General features: G+C 42.1%; 1 protein-coding gene across 1 annotated transcript in view; it reads right to left on the reverse strand.

Annotated features, from left to right (window-relative positions):
- Positions 1 to 9,071: 9,071 nt before the first annotated feature.
- Positions 9,072 to 24,810, reverse strand: part of LOC142214523 (scavenger receptor cysteine-rich type 1 protein M130-like) — a 170,890-nt gene continuing 155,151 nt past the window's right edge. The window contains exons 15-18 of the mRNA XM_075283472.1: positions 12,593 to 12,661; positions 10,966 to 11,049; positions 9,269 to 9,376; positions 9,072 to 9,175 (exon numbers count right to left, since the gene is read on the reverse strand). Of these exons, the coding sequence (XP_075139573.1) occupies positions 9,072 to 9,175; positions 9,269 to 9,376; positions 10,966 to 11,049; positions 12,593 to 12,661 (365 nt within the window). The remainder of the gene's footprint in view (positions 9,176 to 9,268; positions 9,377 to 10,965; positions 11,050 to 12,592; positions 12,662 to 24,810) is intronic.

Genomic DNA, 24,810 nt, shown 5'->3' on the forward strand with positions numbered 1-24,810 from the left:
AGCAATCTGATGTAGCAGAGCCGAGGGTGCACTAGAACCCCTGTGCAAACTCAGTTCACGCTAATAGAATGCATTGGCCAGCGCTGATTGGCCAATGCATTCTATTAGCCCGATGAAGTAGAGCTGAATGTGTGTGCTAAGCACACACATTCAGCACTGCTTCATCAAGCCAATACAATGCATTAGCCAGTGCTGATTGGCCAGAGTACGGAATTCGGCCAATCAGCGCTGGCTCTGCTGGAGGAGGCGGAGTCTAAGGTCGCTCCACACCAGTCTCCATTCAGGTCCGACCTTAGACTCCGCCTCCTCCGGCAGAGCCAGCGCTGATTGGCCGAAGGCTGGCCAATGCATTCCTATGCGAATGCAGACTTAGCAGTGCTGAGTCAGTTTTGCTCAACTACACATCTGATGCACACTCGGCACTGCTACATCAGATGTAGCAATCTGATGTAGCAGAGCCGAGGGTGCACTAGAACCCCTGTGCAAACTCAGTTCACGCTAATAGAATGCATTGGCCAGCGCTGATTGGCCAATGCATTCTATTAGCCCGATGAAGTAGAGCTGAATGTGTGTGCTAAGCACACACATTCAGCACTGCTTCATCAAGCCAATACAATGCATTAGCCAGTGCTGATTGGCCAGAGTACGGAATTCGGCCAATCAGCGCTGGCCAATGCATTCTATTAGCCCGATGAAGTAGAGCTGAATGTGTGTGCTAAGCACACACATTCAGCACTGCTTCATCAAGCCAATACAATGCATTAGCCAGTGCTGATTGGCCAGAGTACGGAATTCGGCCAATCAGCGCTGGCTCTGCTGGAGGAGGCGGAGTCTAAGGTCGCTCCACACCAGTCTCCATTCAGGTCCGACCTTAGACTCCGCCTCCTCCGGCAGAGCCAGCGCTGATTGGCCGAAGGCTGGCCAATGCATTCCTATGCGAATGCAGACTTAGCAGTGCTGAGTCAGTTTTGCTCAACTACACATCTGATGCACACTCGGCACTGCTACATCAGATGTAGCAATCTGATGTAGCAGAGCCGAGGGTGCACTAGAACCCCTGTGCAAACTCAGTTCACGCTAATAGAATGCATTGGCCAGCGCTGATTGGCCAATGCATTCTATTAGCCCGATGAAGTAGAGCTGAATGTGTGTGCTAAGCACACACATTCAGCACTGCTTCATCAAGCCAATACAATGCATTAGCCAGTGCTGATTGGCCAGAGTACGGAATTCGGCCAATCAGCGCTGGCCAATGCATTCTATTAGCCCGATGAAGTAGAGCTGAATGTGTGTGCTAAGCACACACATTCAGCTCTACTTCATCGGGCTAATAGAATGCATTGGCCAGCGCTGATTGGCCAGAGTACGGAACTCGACCAATCAGCGCTGGCTCTGCTGGAGGAGGCGGAGTCTAAGGTCGGACCTGAATGGAGACTGGTGTGGAGCGATCTTAGACTCCGCCTCCTCCAGCAGAGCCAGCGCTGATTGGCCGAATTCCGTACTCTGGCCAATCAGCACTGGCTAATGCATTGTATTGGCGTGATGAAGCAGTGCTGAATGTGTGTGCTTAGCACACACATTCAGCTCTACTTCATCGGGCTAATAGAATGCATTGGCCAGCGCTGATTGGCCGAATTCCGTACTCTGGCCAATCAGTGCTGGCCAATGCATTCTATTAGCTTGATGAAGCAGAGTGTGCACAAGGGTTCAAGCGCACCCTCGGCTCTGATGTAGGAGAGCCGAGGGTGCACTTGAACCCTTGTGCACCCTCAGCTCTGCTACATCAGAGCCGAGGGTGCGCTTGAACCCTTGTGCACACTCTGCTTCATCAAGCTAATAGAATGCATTGGCCAGCGCTGATTGGCCAATGTATTCTATTAGCCTGATGAAGTAGAGCTGAATGTGTGTGCTAAGCACACACATTCAGCTCTACTTCATCGGGCTAATAGAATGCATTGGCCAGCGCTGATTGGCCAGAGTACGGAACTCGACCAATCAGCGCTGGCTCTGCTGGAGGAGGCGGAGTCTAAGATCGCTCCACACCAGTCTCCATTCAGGTCCGACCTTAGACTCCGCCTCCTCCAGCAGAGCCAGCGCTGATTGGCCGAATTCCGTACTCTGGCCAATCAGCACTGGCTAATGCATTGTATTGGCTTGATGAAGCAGTGCTGAATGTGTGTGCTTAGCACACACATTCAGCTCTACTTCATCGGGCTAATAGAATGCATTGGCCAATCAGCGCTGGCCAATGCATTCTATTAGCGTGAACTGAGTTTGCACAGGGGTTCTAGTGCACCCTCGGCTCTGCTACATCAGATTGCTACATCTGATGTAGCAGTGCCGAGTGTGCATCAGATGTGTAGTTGAGCAAAACTGACTCAGCACTGCTAAGTATGCATTCGCATAGGAATGCATTGGCCAGCCTTCGGCCAATCAGCGCTGGCTCTGCCGGAGGAGGCGGAGTCTAAGGTCGGACCTGAATGGAGACTGGTGTGGAGCGACCTTAGACTCCGCCTCCTCCAGCAGAGCCAGCGCTGATTGGCCGAATTCCGTACTCTGGCCAATCAGCACTGGCTAATGCATTGTATTGGCTTGATGAAGCAGTGCTGAATGTGTGTGCTTAGCACACACATTCAGCTCTACTTCATCGGGCTAATAGAATGCATTGGCCAATCAGCGCTGGCCAATGCATTCTATTAGCGTGAACTGAGTTTGCACAGGGGTTCTAGTGCACCCTCGGCTCTGCTACATCAGATTGCTACATCTGATGTAGCAGTGCCGAGTGTGCATCAGATGTGTAGTTGAGCAAAACTGACTCAGCACTGCTAAGTCTCTGCATTCGCATAGGAATGCATTGGCCAGCCTTCGGCCAATCAGCGCTGGCTCTGCCGGAGGAGGCGGAGTCTAAGGTCGGACCTGAATGGAGACTGGTGTGGAGCGATCTTAGACTCCGCCTCCTCCAGCAGAGCCAGCGCTGATTGGTCGAGTTCCGTACTCTGGCCAATCAGCGCTGGCCAATGCATTCTATTAGCTTGATGAAGCAGAGTGTGCACAAGGGTTCAAGCGCACCCTCGGCTCTGATGTAGCAGAGCTGAGGGTGCACAAGGGTTCAAGTGCACCCTCGGCTCTCCTACATCAGAGCCGAGGGTGCGCTTGAACCCTTGTGCAGCCTCGGCTCTGCTACATCAGAGCCGAGGGTGCGCTTGAACCCTTGTGCACACTCTGCTTCATCAAGCTAATAGAATGCATTGGCCAGCACTGATTGGCCAGAGTACGGAATTCGGCCAATCAGCGCTGGCCAATGCATCCCTATGGGAAAAAGTTTATCTCACAAAAATCACAATTACACACCCGATAGAGCCCCAAAAAGTTATTTTTAATAACATTCCCCCCTAAATAAAGGTTATCCCTAGCTATCCCTGCCTGTACAGCTATCCCTGTCTCATAGTCACAAAGTTCACATTCTCATATGACCCGGATTTGAAATCCACTATTCGTCTAAAATGGAGGTCACCTGATTTCGGCAGCCAATGACTTTTTCCAATTTTTTTCAATGCCCCCAGTGTCGTAGTTCCTGTCCCACCTCCCCTGCGCTGTTATTGGTGCAAAAAAGGCGCCAGGGAAGGTGGGAGGGGAATCGAATTTTGGCGCACTTTACCACGTGGTGTTCGATTCGATTCGAACATGGCGAACACCCTGATATCCGATCGAACATGTGTTCGATAGAACACTGTTCGCTCATCTCTACTAGTGATCACATAGAAAGCTGCGCACTTACATTTCTGCTTCTTTATGACCTCCCCCCCCCCCCCTTCCTTCCCATTTGCTACATGTAGCATCTTCTAGATAACCACAGTTCATGTATTTATCTATGAAAACCTCTAAGACATGAACAGAACTGACATACGTTTTAGAAAAATTTAGGGATGCAGGTTAAGTAAAACCTCAAAATCTGATATGATCACATAGACGTTCAGGTTTCTGAGTGCAGTGTAAATGTAGCAGATATATCTGTACTCAGCAGGTGTGAGATTTACTCTGTCAGTATCTGAGGTTAGAGGAAATGTATGGAAGGCAAAGAAACATCAGCAAGGAGGATTTATCTGACATAGTATCAGGCAGTGGCTTAACTACCACAGAGGCAGCGGAGGCAGCTGCCACAGGGCCCGGGCCAATAGGGGGCCCGGTGACAGCCGCTACCGCTGTGTTTTTTTTTTGTTTTTTTTTATATAGGCCGTTACGGGCCCTATTTACTTTCCGATCCTGCCAGGATCGGTAAGTGACACCGTGGGCCCCACAAATACTATCATTATACTCGGGGGTCTTTGCAGACCCTCAAGTATAATGATTGGCGGACCGGGAGAGGTAAGGGAACATAACAAACACTGTTACTTACCTTTCCACGATCCTGCCAGGCCTCCTTCCTAGTCGTCTGATCTCTCTGACGTCACATGAACCCGGCCTGCTTCCTGGGTAATGTGACGTCCGACGTCATAGAAGAAGGACGGCAGCGGAGAAGACAGCGTAGGAGCCGGGGGACAGGTAAGAAACAGTAGTTTTTTATGTTTTTATTCCCCCGGGTCTCCAATTATTATACTCTGGGGTCTTTTCAGACCCCAGAGTATAATAATTGGTTATGAGTGTCCACTATGAGCTATAATACTGAGTGCAGGGGCCACTGAGGGACATAATACTGTGTGCAGGGGCCACTATTGGTCATAATAGAGTGCGGAGGAGGGTGTCGGTCGAGGTCTTCGGCGTCCGTATCGGTTGGGGGGGGGGGCATGTCAAAAGTTCGCCACGGGGCCCTGCCCTTCCTACGGTAGTTACGCCACTGTTATCAGGTCTATGTAAAAGATTAGGAATAAACTAAGTAATGTAACAGCAGAATAAATCCTCCCCTGTCTGACACTATCTACACTGTACATCAGATGTCTGATATCTGGAGAGCGACTCTTTTCCAGCTCCCCAAAACTATTGTACACATTAGTAACCTTTATTTCACCATCTTCTCCATTCAGCTCTCACAGATTCTCTTCTTGTGTCCGACCACAGATCTCCTTCTGACTGCTTTATATCTGTTTTCATGGATCGCACCCCTGGTGCTTAACTGTACCAAACTGAGCATCTAAAACCTGGCCTGTACTGGTAGGATGGGGGCCTTGTATCATAAAGAGAATTGGTCTATCACATATTATGGCTGATGTGTACAGGAATATCACACTTATCTGCCATCATTTTCTAAATGAAATTATAAAATATCTTTCATCTTATGTTCTATGTTCTATTATGTAACTTTCACCCTCTGATATGTGACTATGTTCCATTATGGATATATGAGATTTCCAAATCATTATATTCTTGTTTTATTTACAGTTTTACACAATATTTTAACATCTTTTGGCATTGAGGTTGTAGATTTCCTTAAAAAATGTGACAATGGATAAAGAAGAGCAAATCATCACAAAATCTTGACTTAGGAAATCATTTATTATGTCTGCATTAAATTTGGCAACATAATTTCCACAATTTATTAATCAAGTAAAGTATAATCCAGTATATAACTAAAGCATTGCTGCAATTAATATAGAAATATTTAAAAAAAAATATCTGAGCCATTGATATTGTCACCATATACATAACAGAAACGCTGAGTAAAAATGTTATTTAAATGTTTACAAAGTATCAAAGTATAGGGTCCCGGGAAAAAAGGATACAAATTAACTTTTATTAAGTAATCTAAAATTGTATATTCTCAGCCCATTACCAATAGTGAATGATAAAACCAACAACTATGAATATCATAGCAGCCTCAGATAAAGGATGTGCACTAGGGTTGAGCTTTGAGATTTCAAAATCTGATTTTCGATCAATTTCCAGCCGATCCCAATTGTGCTTGTGAAATTTGCTCGATTGCCGATTGGCATTTGATCTTTCCTGATCAGCAATTGAGCAAATTTCACGATCGGGAAAATGATTAAAAATCGGATTTTGAATTCTCAAGATCGGCTCAAACTGTATATATAATACACAATTAGGGTTTTTGCGATCGGGATCGGCTGGAAAATAATCGGAAAATCGGATTTTAAAATCAATCCTGAAATCTCAAGATCTGCTGAAACCTAATATCCACTGAATCAACACATACATACCCTCCTAATTTCTATGCTGGGTGTTGCATATATTACTATAGAGTATAATTCAGAGGGATATAGCCAGGATCAAGACTCAAATTTCTACGGCACATCTCTAAGTACGTTACAGGTAAGTGAATATCTCTATATAAAATACCCTATCAAATGGCTAGGGAAGTGCTAGTAAGTGGGATTGTCTGCAGATAGGGTTACCAGAAGCACAGGTTACATTATATTATATTATATTACATTATATTACATTATATTATGTCAGCTGATCTCAGGCTCAGTGCTCGCTATCCCACGCCTCTGCTCTTGTCTGATTACTGCTAGACCATATTAGCCACTGCTAGTCACTGCACTAGTCCAAATAATTGACCAGTTGTTTGCTTATATATTAGTTCAGTATATTTGCTCTACGCGTTGCACCCTTAATTCAGGAATCATCAGGAGCGATAAGGTGATGGGTGGGTATAAATAGCGCTAAAAACCACAGTTCCCACAGCTCTGGTGGTGAGCTGTGGTACTTGCGGCAAGATAAAATAATTGTGTTTCAGAAGAGCCGTGTTCTGTACCATCTGCTCAGTAATTTTAATGAGTTTTCTTTTAACTTTACAAATCTTAAGAAACCATGTGAATGGGACAGCAAGTATTCCATCTCAAAGTCAGAGAGTTTGAGGCCAAGCGGAGTGTCCCATTCTCTAACACATTATGGTGTGTAGGGTGAGGAGGTGGGCGTAGATATTAGAGAAGGGGGGTGAAAAAGTTCTCAAAACCAGTTCAGTTCCCTGCGGGGCTGTTCTGGAGAGATGGAAGGGTAAGGAGTGCACAAAATATATATATTCTTTTGGGAGGGGTGTGTGTCGTGGAGTTGGACATCCCTATCTGGTGCCATTTCTAATATGAAAGGAGTCTGAGGGGGGGCGTTCACTAGTATTTGGGTTTAGTGTATAAGGAAGACCATCATATACATCATACCACACAGGTTCTCCACAGGGAGACAATATCTGCTATAACTAGCCTCTGCTGATATAAGACATCTCATCTGATAGATGTCACACATTTATAACGGAGGAGATCTCACTGCAGTCTCCCTGCCTGTATAATTTCAGTTGTTTCGATTATTTGGGAGAATATATTAGGAAAAGGATAATTCCCTTGTTCCCCAGCAGCGGTGGGGGTGCAGTCCTCCGGCCGGTCATGTGATGCTGCGCTGAGGCATGATGGGATTGATAGCACAGCACAGAGAAATAAATAAAAAAGTCAAGATGGCGTCTGATCAGGAACGGAGGAGAAGCTGGATTGTAGGGATATGAGGGGAGTATTCATGAAAGAGTCCTGGAGTGTGAGAGACAACCAGGGGTCCTAAAATGCTGAAGCTGAAATAACATTTGTATGCAATGGAAAAATAAGAACATTAAGGCTCTGGAAATGCAAAATTTTCATTTTTTTTCCTATGACAAATGGTGCAAAATTAGAAAATAAGTGTAGATAGGAAGTAAGCAAGTTAAGTCAGTGAATAATACGGTTATACTAATAAATACTACATTTTAAAGCACAGATAACCCAATATTTGGCTAATTCAAAGGAAATATTTAAATATGGCTGTTGGTAAGGGGTGTTGCAAAAATACTTCATCCTGAAGGCCTGAAAGGGCTCATTTCTTAAAGATTACCTGTCACCAACTACACAATTCCAAATGTCAAATCATTTTTAGGACCTGAAGAATTATTATTTTTTTCTTTTTTTTAACCCTTCACAACATCTGTCATAGTATTAGGCTAAGGCTCCATGGGACAATTCGCAGCTATAAAGCGCAGCGGGAACGCATCATGGTTCTTCCCGCAGTGCTTGAACAGAAAGCGCGCAGAGTTTTTTTCCCGTGGATTTTCTGTTACAGTTATAGCTATGAAAAAGCCGTCAGCGTTTCTGTAGGTATAATTGACAGGCTGCGATTTTCAAAACCATGCTGGTTTTGAAAATTGGAGTGTGTTTGTGCTGCGGTTTTACTCACAAAGTGGGCATGGGATTCGCATGAATCCCTTCCACTTCGCAATTACTGTAAAATGCTGCAATTTGCCTGCCGACATTGCATTAACTGAGCCCATCCCCCCCTCCAAATCAAATAATGCCTCCTGTACCTTTACAGTTGCAGGGCGGCACCTGCTCAGTGAGATCATGGGAGCCGTTCTGTTTCTTTGATAGCCATGAGCCTAATTACATTACAGCTATTTACAGCTACATTACAGCTATTTAAGCTGATCTATAACCAGCCTCAATGGCTGAGTAGCAAAAGTCTCATAGACTACAATACAGTTATATTGCAGTTTATGTGCAGTCTATGGGACATGCAATCAAAAGATTGTGGTCAAGCCACCTAAGGGGGTTAATACATTACCCATCAAAAAAAAAAAAAAAAAAAAAAAAAAAATTCTAATTACCCCTCTTTTCCTTGACTTGAAATAAAAATTTATAAAAAAAAAAAAGCAAAATGCCTGGTTTATAAGCATATCAAAATATGTTTCCCATATGTCGAACGCTGTAGTGAAAAAAAAAAAAAAATCAATAGAGCCAAACTACAATTTTTTTCACCTCCCATAAAAATGTTAATAAAAAGTGATCAAAATATCAGACATTCCCCAAAGTGGTATAACTAAAACGTACATCTGGCCCTGCAAATAAAGACACCTTATGCACCTCAAACAGAAATTTAAGAAACAGGCACGGTGTCAGAGCTCATTGCAAAAATAGCCAAATCAATCAGGAGCATAGAGACAATCAGATGATGTATGACATTTAGCTTTTTGTACTTGGTGACAAATATTGTTCTAGGGGTTAAACACTATGACGTACTAAGATATAAGTGACACTCTATTCTGTAGTCTTCCTCTTGTGATACATTTATATACAATGTAATCCACCAGTATCTGGTATTGGTCATGCAGACATGGAATCATCATAATCCTGGTCCACAGAGAGAAGAACCTTGTCCTGGTTGTTGTCTATGGAAACCTTCTGCTCATCACTCAGGGGAATGGAGTCTAAGAACAGGAAAGACACAAGAGATAGAAATCTTTACACATGACATGGACAGCTCACGTGTAAGCTTTATCTTATATAGTATATGTACAAACCTTCCCCAGATGGTCCCAGCTCTTTATGATCATGTATATCGGCTTCTCCATCATTGTATAAAGGCTGAGACAAGTCATCGGTATCCACATCATCATATCCAGGGTCTTCTGGTGATAATACAAGGACATGTTATTATATAGTCATTATGTTTTAGGCTTTTCATTGATTAGTCGTGACATTTACATACTGTACAACCCTATAGACTGATACCATATGTAACTACTGTGCCATTAGTGTAATGCCCTTTCCATTAGCTGCCAGCCCAGGGGAGGTGTATAAAAACAAAAAAAAAATACTTATACTCCCCTGTCCTGGGCTGAACATCTGCTCCGGGGCTCTTCTTGCCGGTATTTGAGACCTCACTGTTGAGGCCTGTGATTGGGCCTCAACGGTCACATGGGGCGCGCCGGCATAATGTTGTCATCGCACCCCACGTGCCGCCGGTGCGCGAGACCTCAGTCGCCAGATTGAAGAGGATGCAGCAGGACGGAGTGAGGATGTCCTGGAGACAAGGTGAGGCTAAAGTGTTTGTTATTTTTATTCACTGGGCCTCTACTTAATATACTCTGGGGTCTGAGGAGAACCCAGAGTATAATAATAGCACCGGTTCAGGGGGGTCTCTTGGGAGCACATAATATTGTGTGGAGGCCGCTGCTGAGCATAAAATACTGTGTGGGGGCCACTGCAGAGCACGCAGTAGTGTGGGGGTCATTATGGAGCACGCAATACTATGTGGGGGCCACTGTGGAGTACACCATTTTCTTCCGCAGTGTGTGAATGATATTACCGCATATACTCAAGTATAAGCTGACCCAAATATAAGCCGAGGCCCCTAATTTTACCACAAAAAACTGGGAACACTTAGTGATTTAGTGAGGGGGGGGGGGGGAATGCAACAACTACTGGAAAATTTCAAAAATTTAAATGGTCGGAGTTTTTGGGTCCAGTAGTTGCTGGGTGCTGGGGAAGGGGAGGGGGTGTTTTGGTTGTCTGTCTGCCCCTTCCCTGAGCTTGAGGACTGTTTTTTTTTTTTCCCCCCATGTGGAATTCAGTCTGGCTAAATATAGGGGATCTGCAGTGCTCCTATTAACCCCTTCCTGACGGAAGAGGAAGTCAGCAGATACACCATATTCAGTAGACCGGGCAATGTCAGACACAGGGATACCTAATGTGTATGTGTTTCACAGTAATTTTCTACTTTTATATGTATTCTAGGGAAAGGAGGAATTTAGAACTTTTATTTATTTTATTTTATTTTTTTTATATTTTTTTAAAGCTTTTTTTTTTTTCCCACTATTTTATGGGAGATTCTATACATGACTCAAGTATAAGCCGAGGGGGCTTTTCCAGCACAAAAACTGTGCACAACCTAGTACAGAAATAAGACATGTCCTATCTGATGTGACCTGGACTGTTGGCCCGCACACGGGACTGTGAAAATCATGGTCGTGTGTACGGACCCCAAAGAAAAGAATAGGTCTGTGTGCTATCCATGAAACACACCGATAGCAATCCGACCCCCACCACTGTTGTCTGAAATGGGCCTTACTCCCTATAAACAAAGGGATTGATTTCAAAATGTTGTCTTAAGCTCCAGAGACATAAATAATATAAGACTGTAAGATTATTTCCTATTTTTCCTATTTTTCCTTTTTCCTCCTTTTTCATCTCAGTAAATCTTTACCATTTCTCTCACCTATAGCGGTTGATCTATCATTGTTCTCAGAATATAATCCAGTGTCATCATAGTCATATTCTGAAGTCTCCTCCAAAGGCAAACCTAAAAAATTACAATAACTGTATATTACTACGTATGACTGTTGGGTTATAATATTATACTATAACATTTATATACATAAAACTAAAACTACTACATACGTAATAGTATATTTATATTATTGTACAATTCTTTCTATACAGTGATAGCAGTAACAGAGATAGATATAATACATGTCATACACTGAGGGATTACATAATATAAGATCAGAGAATCTAATGGAAACCTCATCCCATATGAACACACACGATCCTTCCACGTGTCACAGGTTATTCTCTTCATACACTAGGATATAAGGCTATATGTTACTGGATTCTCTGGTTTCTATACCATATTTGGATTTATTGGTTGGTGGGCATTACATTTTGTTATTTAAGCCTCAAAGAACCCAAGTCGTAGAAGTAATATGTCCCAAACCACACAGGATGTGCAGTTGTGTCCTGTAAGCCGCAGTTCTGCTACCATAAGGAAGAATCTTCTGGTTTGTACTGCATTAGTCATGCTTGGTTTGTGTGTCTAGTCAGTGACCGGCTGAATGGCCATCGTAGGGTATTTACTGTCAGGAGATACCAGGTAATGGAGATCAGTGCGTCTGTGGAGTGGAGCAGTGCGGGGATCATGGGGTGTAATACACATGATGTTATTATAACATCTCCCTATTAGAGACATGTACTATTGGTTTTCTAAGGCTAAATTCACATTTAAATGTAAATGATTTATCCTTAGGATAAGTCTTCAATATCTGATCAATGGGGTCCAACACCAGGGACCCCCCACAGATTATCTAATTGAAGTGGCTTCCACATTGACATTACGCTCATATGTCACATGGCCTTAAGGCACCTCAGTCCCTTTCAAGTGAATTGGATTTATAAATCTACTACATTACATTATATTTTATAGCATTCCAAAATGTATATAAAACAGTCACTAACATGTATAGATATAGCAATCCTTAATAGGGTTGAGCGACCGGGATCGGAAAGGATCGGATCGTCGATCGAGCAAATTTCAAGATCGTGATTGGGATCTGCTGGAAAATGATCGAAAATCGGATTTTGAAATCTCAAGATCGGCTCAACCCTAAAAGTGAATTTTCCCATAGAGAATCATTGACTAGGGTTGAGCGATCAGGATCGGGAAAGATCCGATCCCGATCGTCGATTGAGCAAATTTCTCGATAGAGATCGGGATTGGCTGGAAAATGATCGGAAATTGGATGTTAAAATCGATCCTAAAATCTCAAAATTGGCTCAACCCAAATAATTAACATGTCTGCTTTAAGCTCTGCCTTAGCTCCCCTGGACTTCATTCTCTGTGCCAGATTTCCAGGAAAAGCAGCTTACCCATCAATTTCATATAAATAAAACATGATTTACATGAAAATGGGTCTTCAAAGCTGAATAACAGAGGTATATTTGGAAAATGTAGGATCATCCGTACAAGGTGCTGGGGTTAGGCCTATAACCAATTTATTGCTGACAGAGTCCCTATAACACCAACATATTGAAGACGACTTGATCACCTTAATGATAAGCAGACTTACTTGGTGCATTCTCTCCATCATTTGTGAGGTCTACATCATCATATGAAGGAATCCGGTCACTCTGAGCTCCTAGGAATGAAAGGTTCAGTACAGGCAAATAGATGTACAAGTAGAACAGACAACTAATATCCTGTAGTCAGAGGAATAACAAAGTCTGATAATTACAATGAATTCATTAGAATTCCAAGATCACAAAGTCTTCTTACTGTATAATATTCATTTGAAGAAAAACAAATGCAAGCATTGATATAAACACAAAAATTTAGGAGGGGGGTGGCTTATTGTGAAGGGGTGGGGCTTATTGTGGAGGTGTGGAGCTTCAATTCACTGTAATGGAGTGCCATTGGGTGTAATGGAAACTGGGAATTTCCAGGGCAGGAATTACAGCAGGCACAAGTGTCATACTAATCTGACGCTAGCTTCACACCTCCGTTCAGGGTCTCCGTTCTATGGTTTCCGTCTTCTGCATGCCAGAAGATGGAAACCATAGACCGGGTCCGGCCGTGAGCGGCGGTGAGCGTTTTAGGCTCTCCGCCGCGAAACCGGTTTTTTTTAATCCGGACACAGAGTACTGCATGTCCGACTCTGTGTCCGGATTATAAAGCCCGGTTTCGCGGCGGAGAGCCTAAAACGCTCACCGCCGCTACGGCCGGACAGCTTTCTCACCCATTCAAATGAATGGGTGAGAAAGACTCCTGCAGGTTTCCGTCTCCTGCTCTGTTTTATGCAGGAAACGGAAACCTGAAGTACGGAGTGCCGGCGCAGATGTGAACGAGCCCTTAGGGAGATTTATTCTATATTATACTAGTAAAATCCCCGTGGCTTCGCTCGTGAAAAATATGTGAAATTGTTGGTTATGGCATCTAAAATGTTCCGTTTCTTTCCAAGCCGCGAGTCACGTTCTTCACTTGTCTCAGCTCTTTGACACAATTTCACAGTTAGCGTTTGGATGAACTTTCCCAATAGAAAGTCATTTTTTGGGCGGCATTTTAAAAACCAGTCCTTAGTATTGTGACCCTTTAGTATTCACCTGACACTGATAAGAGATTTAATAATACAGAGCAGCCCTCACAGTATTACTATGACCTGACACTGATAAGAGATGTAATAGGATGACTAGTAATACAGAGCCGCCATCACAGTATTACTGTGGCCTGACACTGATAAGAGATGTAATAGGATGACTAGTAATACAGAGCGGCCATCACAGTATTACTAAGACCCGACACTGACAAGAGATGTAATAGGATGACTAGTAATACAGAGCGGCCATCACAGTATTACTATGACCTGACACTGATAAGAGATGTAATAGGATGAATAGTAATACAGAGCGGCCCTCACAGTATTACTAGGACCTGACACTGATAAGAGATGTAATAGGATGACTAGTAATACAGAGCGGCCATCACAGTATTACTATGATCTGACACTGATAAGAGACGTAATAGGATGAATAGTAATACAGAGCGGCCATCACAGTATTACTATGACCTGACACTGATAAGAGATGTAATAGGATGACTAGTAATACAGAGCGGCCATCACAGTATTACTATGACCTGACACTGATAAGAGATGTAATAGGATGAATAGTAATACAGAGCAGCCATCACAGTATTACTAGGACCTGACACTGATAAGAGATGTAATAGGATGACTAGTAATACAGAGCGGCCATCACAGTATTACTATGTCCTGACACTGATAAGAGATGTAATAGAATGACTAGTAATACAGAGCGGCCATCACAGTATTACTATGGCCTGACACTGATAAGAGATGTAATAGGATGAATAGAAATACAGAGCGGCCATCACAGTATTACTATGTCCTGACACTGATAAGAGATGTAATAGGATGAATAGTAATACAGAGCCGCCATCACAGTATTACTATGACCTGACACTGATAAGAGATGTAATAGGATGACTAGTAATACAGAGCGGCCATCACAGTATTACTATGACCTGACACTGATAAGAGATAGGATGACTAGTAATACAGAGCGGCCATCACAGTATTACTATGGCCTGACACTGATAAGAGATATAATAGGATGAATAGTAATACAGAGCGGCCATCACTGTATTACTATGGCCTGACACTGATAAGAGATGTAATAGGATGAATAGTAATACAGAGCGGCCATCACTGTATTACTATGTCCTGACACTGATAAGAGATGTAATAGGATGAATAGTAATACAGAGCGGCCATCACAGTATTACTAGGACCTGACACTGATAAGAGATGTAATAGGATGAATAGTAATACAGAGCGGCCCTCACAGTATTACTATGATCTGACACTGATAAGAGATGTAATAGGATGACTAGTAATACAGAGCCGCCATCACAGTATTACTATGACCTGACACTGATAAGAGATGTAATAGGATGACTAGTAATACAGAGCGGCCATCACAGTATTACTATGACCTGACACTGATAAGAGATGTAATAGGATGACTAGTAATACAGAGCGGCCATCACAGTATTACTATGGCCTGACACTGATAAGAGATGTAATAGGATGAATAGTAATACAGAGTGGCCACCACTGTATTACTATGGCCTGACACTGATAAGAGATGTAATAGGATGAATAGTAATACAGAGCGGCCATCACTGTACTACTATGACCTGACACTGATAAGAGATGTAATAGGATGACTAGTAATCCAGAGCGGCCATCACAGTATTACTAGGACCTGACACTGATAAGAGATGTAATAGGATGAATAGTAATACAGAGCGGCCATCACAGTATAACTATGGCCTGACACTGATAAGAGATGTAATAGGATGAATAGTAATACAGAGCGGCCATCACTGTATTACTATGACCTGACAATGACAAGAGATGTAATAGGATGACTAGTAATCCAGAGAGGCCATCACAGTATTACTAGGACCTGACACTGATAAGAGATGTAATAGGATGAATAGTAATACAGAGCGGCCCTCACAGTATTACTAGGACCTGACACTGATAAGAGATGTAATAGGATGAATAGTAATACAGAGCGGCCCTCACAGTATTACTATGATCTGACACTGATAAGAGATGTATTAGGATGACTAGTAATACAGAGCGGCCCTCACAGTATTACTATGGCCTGACACTGATAAGAGATGTAATAGGATGAGTAGTAATACAGAGCCGCCATCACAGTATTACTATGGCCTGACACTGATAAGAGATGTAATAGGATGACTAGTAATACAGAGCGGCCATCACAGTATTACTAGGACCTGACACTGATAAGAGATGTAATAGGATGACTAGTAATACAGAGCCGCCATCACAGTATTACTATGGCCTGACACTGATAAGAGATGTAATAGGATGACTAGTAATACAGAGCGGCCATCACAGTATTACTAAGACCTGACACTGATAAGAGGTGTAATAGGATGACTAGTAATACAGAGCGGCCATCACAGTATTACTAGGCCCTGACACTGATAAGAGATGTAATAGGATGACTAGTAATACAGAGCGGCCATCACAGTATTACTAGGACCTGACACTGATAAGAGATGTAATAGGATGACTAGTAATACAGAGCGGCCATCACAGTATTACTAGGACCTGACACTGATAAGAGATGTAATAGGATGACTAGTAATACAGAGCGGCCATCACAGTATTACTAAGACCTGACACTGATAAGAGATGTAATAGGATGACTAGTAATACAGAGCGGCCATCACAGTATTACTAAGACCTGACACTGATAAGAGATGTAATAGGATGACTAGTAATACAGAGCGGCCATCACAGTATTACTATGAACTGACACTGATAAGAGATGTAATAGGATGACTAGTAATACAGAGCGGCCATCACAGTATTACTAGGACCTGACACTGATAAGAGATGTAATAGGATGACTAGCAATACAGAGCGGCCATCACAGTATTACTAGGACCTGACACTGATAAGAGATGTAATAGGATGACTAGTAATACAGAGCGGCCATCACAGTATTACTAAGACCTGACACTGATAAGAGATGTAATAGGATGACTAGTAATACAGAGCGGCCATCACAGTATTACTAAGACCTGACACTGATAAGAGATGTAATAAGATGAATAGTAATACAGAGCGGCCATCACAGTATTACTATGACCTGACACTGATAAGAGATGTAATAGGATGACTAGTAATACAGAGCGGCCATCACAGTATTACTAGGCCCTGACACTGAATACAGAGCGGCCATCACAGTATTACTAGGACCTGACACTGATAAGAGATGTAATAGGATGACTAGTAATACAGAGCGGCCATCACAGTATTACTAAGACCTGACACTGATAAGAGATGTAATAGGATGACTAGTAATACAGAGCGGCCATCACAGTATTACTAAGACCTGACACTGATAAGAGATGTAATAGGATGACTAGTAATACAGAGCGGCCATCACAGTATTACTAGGCCCTGACACTGATAAGAGATGTAATAGGATGAATAGTAATACAGAGCGGCCATCACAGTATTACTATGACCTGACACTGATAAGAGATGTAATAGGATGACTAGTAATACAGAGCGGCCATCACAGTATTACTAGGCCCTGACACTGATAAGAGATGTAATAGGATGACTAGTAATACAGAGCGGCCATCACAGTATTACTAGGACCTGACACTGATAAGAGATGTAATAGGATGACTAGTAATACAGAGCGGCCATCACAGTATTACTAAGACCTGACACTGATAAGAGATGTAATAGGATGACTAGTAATACAGAGCGGCCATCACAGTATTACTAAGACCTGACACTGATAAGAGATGTAATAAGATGACTAGTAATACAGAGCGGCCATCACAGTATTACTAAGACCTGACACTGATAAGAGATGTAATAAGATGAATAGTAATACAGAGCGGCCATCACAGTATTACTATGACCTGACACTGATAAGAGATGTAATAGGATGACTAGAAATACAGAGCGGCCATCACAGTATTACTAGGACCTGACACTGATAAGAGATGTAATAGGATGACTAGTAATACAGAGCGGCCATCACAGTATTACTAAGACCTGACACTGATAAGAGATGTAATAGGATGACTAGTAATACAGAGTGGCCATCACAGTATTACTATGATCTGACACTGATAAGAGATGTAATAGGATGAATAGTAATACAGAGCGGCCATCACAGTATTACTAAGACCTGACACTGATAAGAGATGTAATAGGATGACTAGTAATACAGAGCGGCCATCACAGTATTACTAGGCCCTGACACTGATAAGAGATGTAATAGGATGACTAGTAATACAGAGCGGCCATCACAGTATTACTAGGACCTGACACTGATAAGAGATGTAATAGGATGACTAGTAATACAGAGCGGCCATCACAGTATTACTAAGACCTGACACTGATAAGAGATGTAATAGGATGACTAGTAATACAGAGCCGCCATCACAGTATTACTAAGACCTGACACTGATAAGAGATGTAATAAGATGACTAGTAATACAGAGCGGCCATCACAGTATTACTAAGACCTGACACTGATAAGAGATGTAATAGGATGACTAGTAATACAGAGCGGCCATCACAGTATTACTAAGACCTGACACTGATAAGAGATGTAATAGGATGACTAGTAATACAGAGCGGCCATCACAGTATTACTAAGACCTGACACTGATAAGAGATGTAATAGGATGACTAGTAATACAGAGCGGCCATCACAGTATTACTATGACCTGACACTGATAAGAGATGTAATAGGATGACTAGTAATACAGAGCGGCCATCACAGTATTACTAGGACCTGACACTGATAAGAGATGTAATAGGATGACTAGTAATACAGAGCGGCCATCACAGTATTACTAGGACCTGACACTGATAAGAGATGTAATAGGATGACTAGTAATACAGAGCGGCCATCACAGTATTACTAAGACCTGACACTGATAAGAGATGTAATAGGATGACTAGTAATACAGAGCGGCCATCACAGTATTACTAAGACCTGACACTGATAAGAGATGTAATAGGATGACTAGTAATACAGAGCGGCCATCACAGTATTACTAAGACCTGACACTGATAAGAGATGTAATAGGATGACTAGTAATACAGAGCGGCCATCACAGTATTACTATGATCTGACACTGATAAGAGATGTAATAGGATGAATAGTAATACAGAGCGGCCATCACAGTATTACTATGACCTGACACTGATAAGAGATGTAATAGGATGACTAGTAATGCAGAGCGGCCATCACAGTATTACTAGGCCCTGACACTGATAAGAGATGTAATAGGATGACTAGTAATACAGAGCGGCCATCACAGTATTACTAAGACCTGACACTGGTAAGAGATGTAATAGGATGACTAGTAATACAGAGCGGCCATCACAGTATTACTAAGACCTGACACTGATAAGAGATGTAATAGGATGACTAGTAATACAGAGCGGCCATCACAGTATTACTAGGCCCTGACACTGATAAGAGATGTAATAGGATGACTAGTAATACAGAGCGGCCATCACAGTATTACTATGACCTGACACTGATAAGAGGTGTAATAGGATGACTAGTAATACAGAGCGGCCATCACAGTATTACTAAGACCTGACACTGATAAGAGATGTAATAGGATGACTAGTAATACAGAGCGGCCATCACAGTATTACTAAGACCTGACACTGATAAGAGATGTAATAGGATGACTAGTAATACAGAGCGGCCATCACAGTATTACTAAGACCTGACACTGATAAGAGATGTAATAAGATGAATAGTAATACAGAGCGGCCATCACAGTATTACTATGACCTGACACTGATAAGAGATGTAATAGGATGACTAGTAATACAGAGCGGCCATCACAGTATTACTAGGCCCTGACACTGATAAGAGATGTAATAGGATGACTAGTAATACAGAGCGGCCATCACAGTATTACTAGGACCTGACACTGATAAGAGATGTAATAGGATGACTAGTAATACAGAGCGGCCATCACAGTATTACTAAGACCTGACACTGATAAGAGATGTAATAGGATGACTAGTAATACAGAGCGGCCATCACAGTATTACTAAGACCTGACACTGATAAGAGATGCAATAGGATGACTAGTGATACAGAGCGGCCATCACAGTATTACTATGACCATACACTGATAAGAGATGTAATAGGATGACTAGTAATACAGAGCGGCCATCACAGTATTACTAGGACCTGACACTGATAAGAGATGTAATAGGATGACTAGTAATACAGAGCGGCCATCACAGTATTACTATGACCTGACACTGATAAGAGGTGTAATAGGATGACTAGTAATACAGAGCGGCCATCACAGTATTACTAGGCCCTGACACTGATAAGAGATGTAATAGGATGACTAGTAATACAGAGCGGCCATCACAGTATTACTAGGACCTGACACTGATAAGAGATGTAATAGGATGACTAGTAATACAGAGCGGCCATCACAGTATTACTAAGACCTGACACTGATAAGAGATGTAATAGGATGACTAGTAATACAGAGCCGCCATCACAGTATTACTATGGCCTGACACTGATAAGAGATGTAATAGGATGACTAGTAATACAGAGCGGCCATCACAGTATTACTAGGACCTGACACTGATAAGAGATGTAATAGGATGACTAGTAATACAGAGCGGCCATCACAGTATTACTATGGCCTGACACTGATAAGAGATGTAATAGGATGACTAGTAATACAGAGCGGCCATCACAGTATTACTATGACCTGACACTGATAAGAGGTGTAATAGGATGACTAGTAATACAGAGCGGCCATCACAGTATTACTAGGCCCTGACACTGATAAGAGATGTAATAGGATGACTAGTAATACAGAGCGGCCATCACAGTATTACTAGGACCTGACACTGATAAGAGATGTAATAGGATGACTAGTAATACAGAGCGGCCATCACAGTATTACTAAGACCTGACACTGATAAGAGATGTAATAGGATGACTAGTAATACAGAGCGGCCATCACAGTATTACTAAGACCTGACACTGATAAGAGATGTAATAGGATGACTAGTAATACAGAGCGGCCATGACAGTATTACTAAGACCTGACACTGATAAGAGATGTAATAAGATGAATAGTAATACAGAGCGGCCATCACAGTATTACTATGACCTGACACTGATAAGAGATGTAATAGGATGACTAGTAATACAGAGCGGCCATCACAGTATTACTAGGCCCTGACACTGATAAGAGATGTAATAGGATGACTAGTAATACAGAGCGGCCATCACAGTATTACTAGGACCTGAAACTGATAAGAGATGTAATAGGATGACTAGTAATACCGAGCGGCCATCACAGTATTACTAAGACCTGACACTGATAAGAGATGTAATAGGATGACTAGTAATACAGAGCGGCCATCACAGTATTACTAAGACCTGACACTGATAAGAGATGTAATAGGATGACTAGTAATACAGAGCGGCCATCACAGTATTACTATGAACTGACACTGATAAGAGATGTAATAGGATGACTAGTAATACAGAGCGGCCATCACAGTATTACTAGGACCTGACACTGATAAGAGATGTAATAGGATGACTAGTAATACAGAGCGGCCATCACAGTATTACTAGGACCTGACACTGATAAGAGATGTAATAGGATGACTAGTAATACAGAGCGCCATCACAGTATTACTATGACCTGACACTGATAAGAGATGTAATAGGATGACTAGTAATACAGAGCGGCCATCACAGTATTACTATGACCTGACACTGATAAGAGGTGTAATAGGATGACTAGTAATACAGAGCGGCCATCACAGTATTACTAGGCCCTGACACTGATAAGAGATGTAATAGGATGACTAGTAATACAGATCGGCCATCACAGTATTACTAGGACCTGACACTGATAAGAGATGTAATAGGATGACTAGTAATACAGAGCGGCCATCACAGTATTACTAAGACCTGACACTGATAAGAGATGTAATAGGATGACTAGTAATACAGAGCGGCCATCACAGTATTACTAAGACCTGACACTGATAAGAGATGTAATAAGATGAATAGTAATACAGAGCGGCCATCACAGTATTACTATGACCTGACACTGATAAGAGATGTAATAGGATGACTAGTAATACAGAGCGGCCATCACAGTATTACTAGGCCCTGACACTGAATACAGAGCGGCCATCACAGTATTACTAGGACCTGACACTGATAAGAGATGTAATAGGATGACTAGTAATACAGAGCGGCCATCACAGTATTACTAAGACCTGACACTGATAAGAGATGTAATAGGATGACTAGTAATACAGAGCGGCCATCACAGTATTACTAAGACCTGACACTGATAAGAGATGTAATAAGATGAATAGTAATACAGAGCGGCCATCACAGTATTACTATGACCTGACACTGATAAGAGATGTAATAGGATGACTAGTAATACAGAGCGGCCATCACAGTATTACTAGGCCCTGACACTGATAAGAGATGTAATAGGATGACTAGTAATACAGAGAGGCCATCACAGTATTACTAGGACCTGACACTGATAAGAGATGTAATAGGATGACTAGTAATACAGAGCGGCCATCACAGTATTAATAAGACCTGACACGGATAAGAGATGTAATAGGATGACTAGTAATACAGAGCGGCCATCACAGTATTACTAAGACCTGACACTGATAAGAGATGTAATAGGATGACTAGTAATACAGAGCGGCCATCACAGTATTACTAGGCCCTGACACTGATAAGAGATGTAATAGGATGACTAGTAATACAGAGCGGCCATCACAGTATTACTAGGACCTGACACTGATAAGAGATGTAATAGGATGACTAGTAATACAGAGCGGCCATCACAGTATTACTAAGACCTGACACTGATAAGAGATGTAATAGGATGACTAGTAATACAGAGCGGCCATCACAGTATTACTAAGACCTGACACTGATAAGAGATGTAATAAGATGACTAGTAATACAGAGCGGCCATCACAGTATTACTAAGACCTGACACTGATAAGAGATGTAATAAGATGAATAGTAATACAGAGCGGCCATCACAGTATTACTATGACCTGACACTGATAAGAGATGTAATAGGATGACTAGTAATACAGAGCGGCCATCACAGTATTACTAGGCCCTGACACTGATAAGAGATGTAATAAGATGACTAGTAATACAGAGAGGCCATCACAGTATTACTAGGACCTGACACTGATAAGAGATGTAATAGGATGACTAGTAAAACAGAGCGGCCATCACAGTATTACTAAGACCTGACACGGATAAGAGATGTAATAGGATGACTAGTAATACAGAGCGGCCATCACAGTATTACTAAGACCTGACACTGATAAGAGATGTAATAGGATGACTAGTAATACAGAGCGGCCATCACAGTATTACTATGACCTGACACTGATAAGAGATGTAATAGGATGACTAGTAATACAGAGCGGCCATCACAGTATTACTAGGCCCTGACACTGATAAGAGATGTAATAGGATGACTAGTAATACAGAGCGGCCATCACAGTATTACTAGGACCTGACACTGATAAGAGATGTAATAGGATGACTAGTAATACAGAGCGGCCATCACAGTATTACTAAGACCTGACACTGATAAGAGATGTAATAGGATGACTAGTAATACAGAGCAGCCATCACAGTATTACTAAGACCTGACACTGATAAGAGATGTAATAAGATGAATAGTAATACAGAGCGGCCATCACAGTATTACTAGGACCTGACACTGATAAGAGATGTAATAGGATGACTAGTAATACAGAGCGGCCATCACAGTATTACTATGACCTGACACTGATAAGAGATGTAATAGGATGACTAGTAATACAGAGCGGCCATCACAGTATTACTATGTCCTGACACTGATAAGAGATGTAATAGGATGACTAGTAATACAGAGCGGCCATCACAGTATTACTATGACCTGACACTGATAAGAGATGTAATAGGATGACTAGTAATACAGAGCGGCCATCACAGTATTACTATGTCCTGACACTGATAAGAGATGTAATAGGATGACTAGTAATACAGAGCGGCCATCACAGTATTACTAGGACCTGACACTGATAAGAGATGTAATAGGATGACTAGTAATACAGAGCGGCCATCACAGTATTACTAGGACCTGACACTGATAAGAGATGTAATAGGATGACTAGTAATACAGAGCGGCCATCACAATATTACTATGACCTGACACTGATAAGAGATGTAATAGGATGACTAGTAATACAGAGCGGCCATCACAGTATTACTATGTCCTGACACTGATAAGAGATGTAATAGGATGACTAGTAATACAGAGCGGCCATCACAGTATTACTATGACCTGACACTGATAAGAGATGTAATAGGATGACTAGTAATGCAGAGCGGCCATCACAGTATTACTAGGCCCTGACACTGATAAGAGATGTAATAGGATGACTAGTAATACAGAGCGGCCATCACAGTATTACTAAGACCTGACACTGATAAGAGATGTAATAGGATGACTAGTAATACAGAGCGGCCATCACAGTATTACTAAGACCTGACACTGATAAGAGATGTAATAGGATGACTAGTAATACAGAGCGGCCATCACAGTATTACTAGGCCCTGACACTGATAAGAGATGTAATAGGATGACTAGTAATACAGAGCGGCCCTCACAGTATTACTAGGCCCTGACACTGATAAGAGATGTAATAGGATGACTAGTAATACAGAGCGGCCATCACAGTATTACTATGACCTGACACTGATAAGAGGTGTAATAGGATGACTAGTAATACAGAGCGGCCATCACAGTATTACTAGGCCCTGACACTGATAAGAGATGTAATAGGATGACTAGTAATACAGAGCGGCCATCACAGTATTACTAGGACCTGACACTGATAAGAGATGTAATAGGATGACTAGTAATACAGAGCGGCCATCACAGTATTACTAAGACCTGACACTGATAAGAGATGTAATAGGATGACTAGTAATACAGAGCGGCCATCACAGTATTACTAAGACCTGACACTGATAAGAGATGTAATAGGATGACTAGTAATACAGAGCGGCCATCACAGTATTACTAAGACCTGACACTGATAAGAGATGTAATAAGATGAATAGTAAT

Source organism: Leptodactylus fuscus, chromosome 7 (genome assembly GCF_031893055.1).
Source record: "Leptodactylus fuscus isolate aLepFus1 chromosome 7, aLepFus1.hap2, whole genome shotgun sequence".
Taxonomy (NCBI): domain Eukaryota; kingdom Metazoa; phylum Chordata; class Amphibia; order Anura; family Leptodactylidae; genus Leptodactylus; species Leptodactylus fuscus.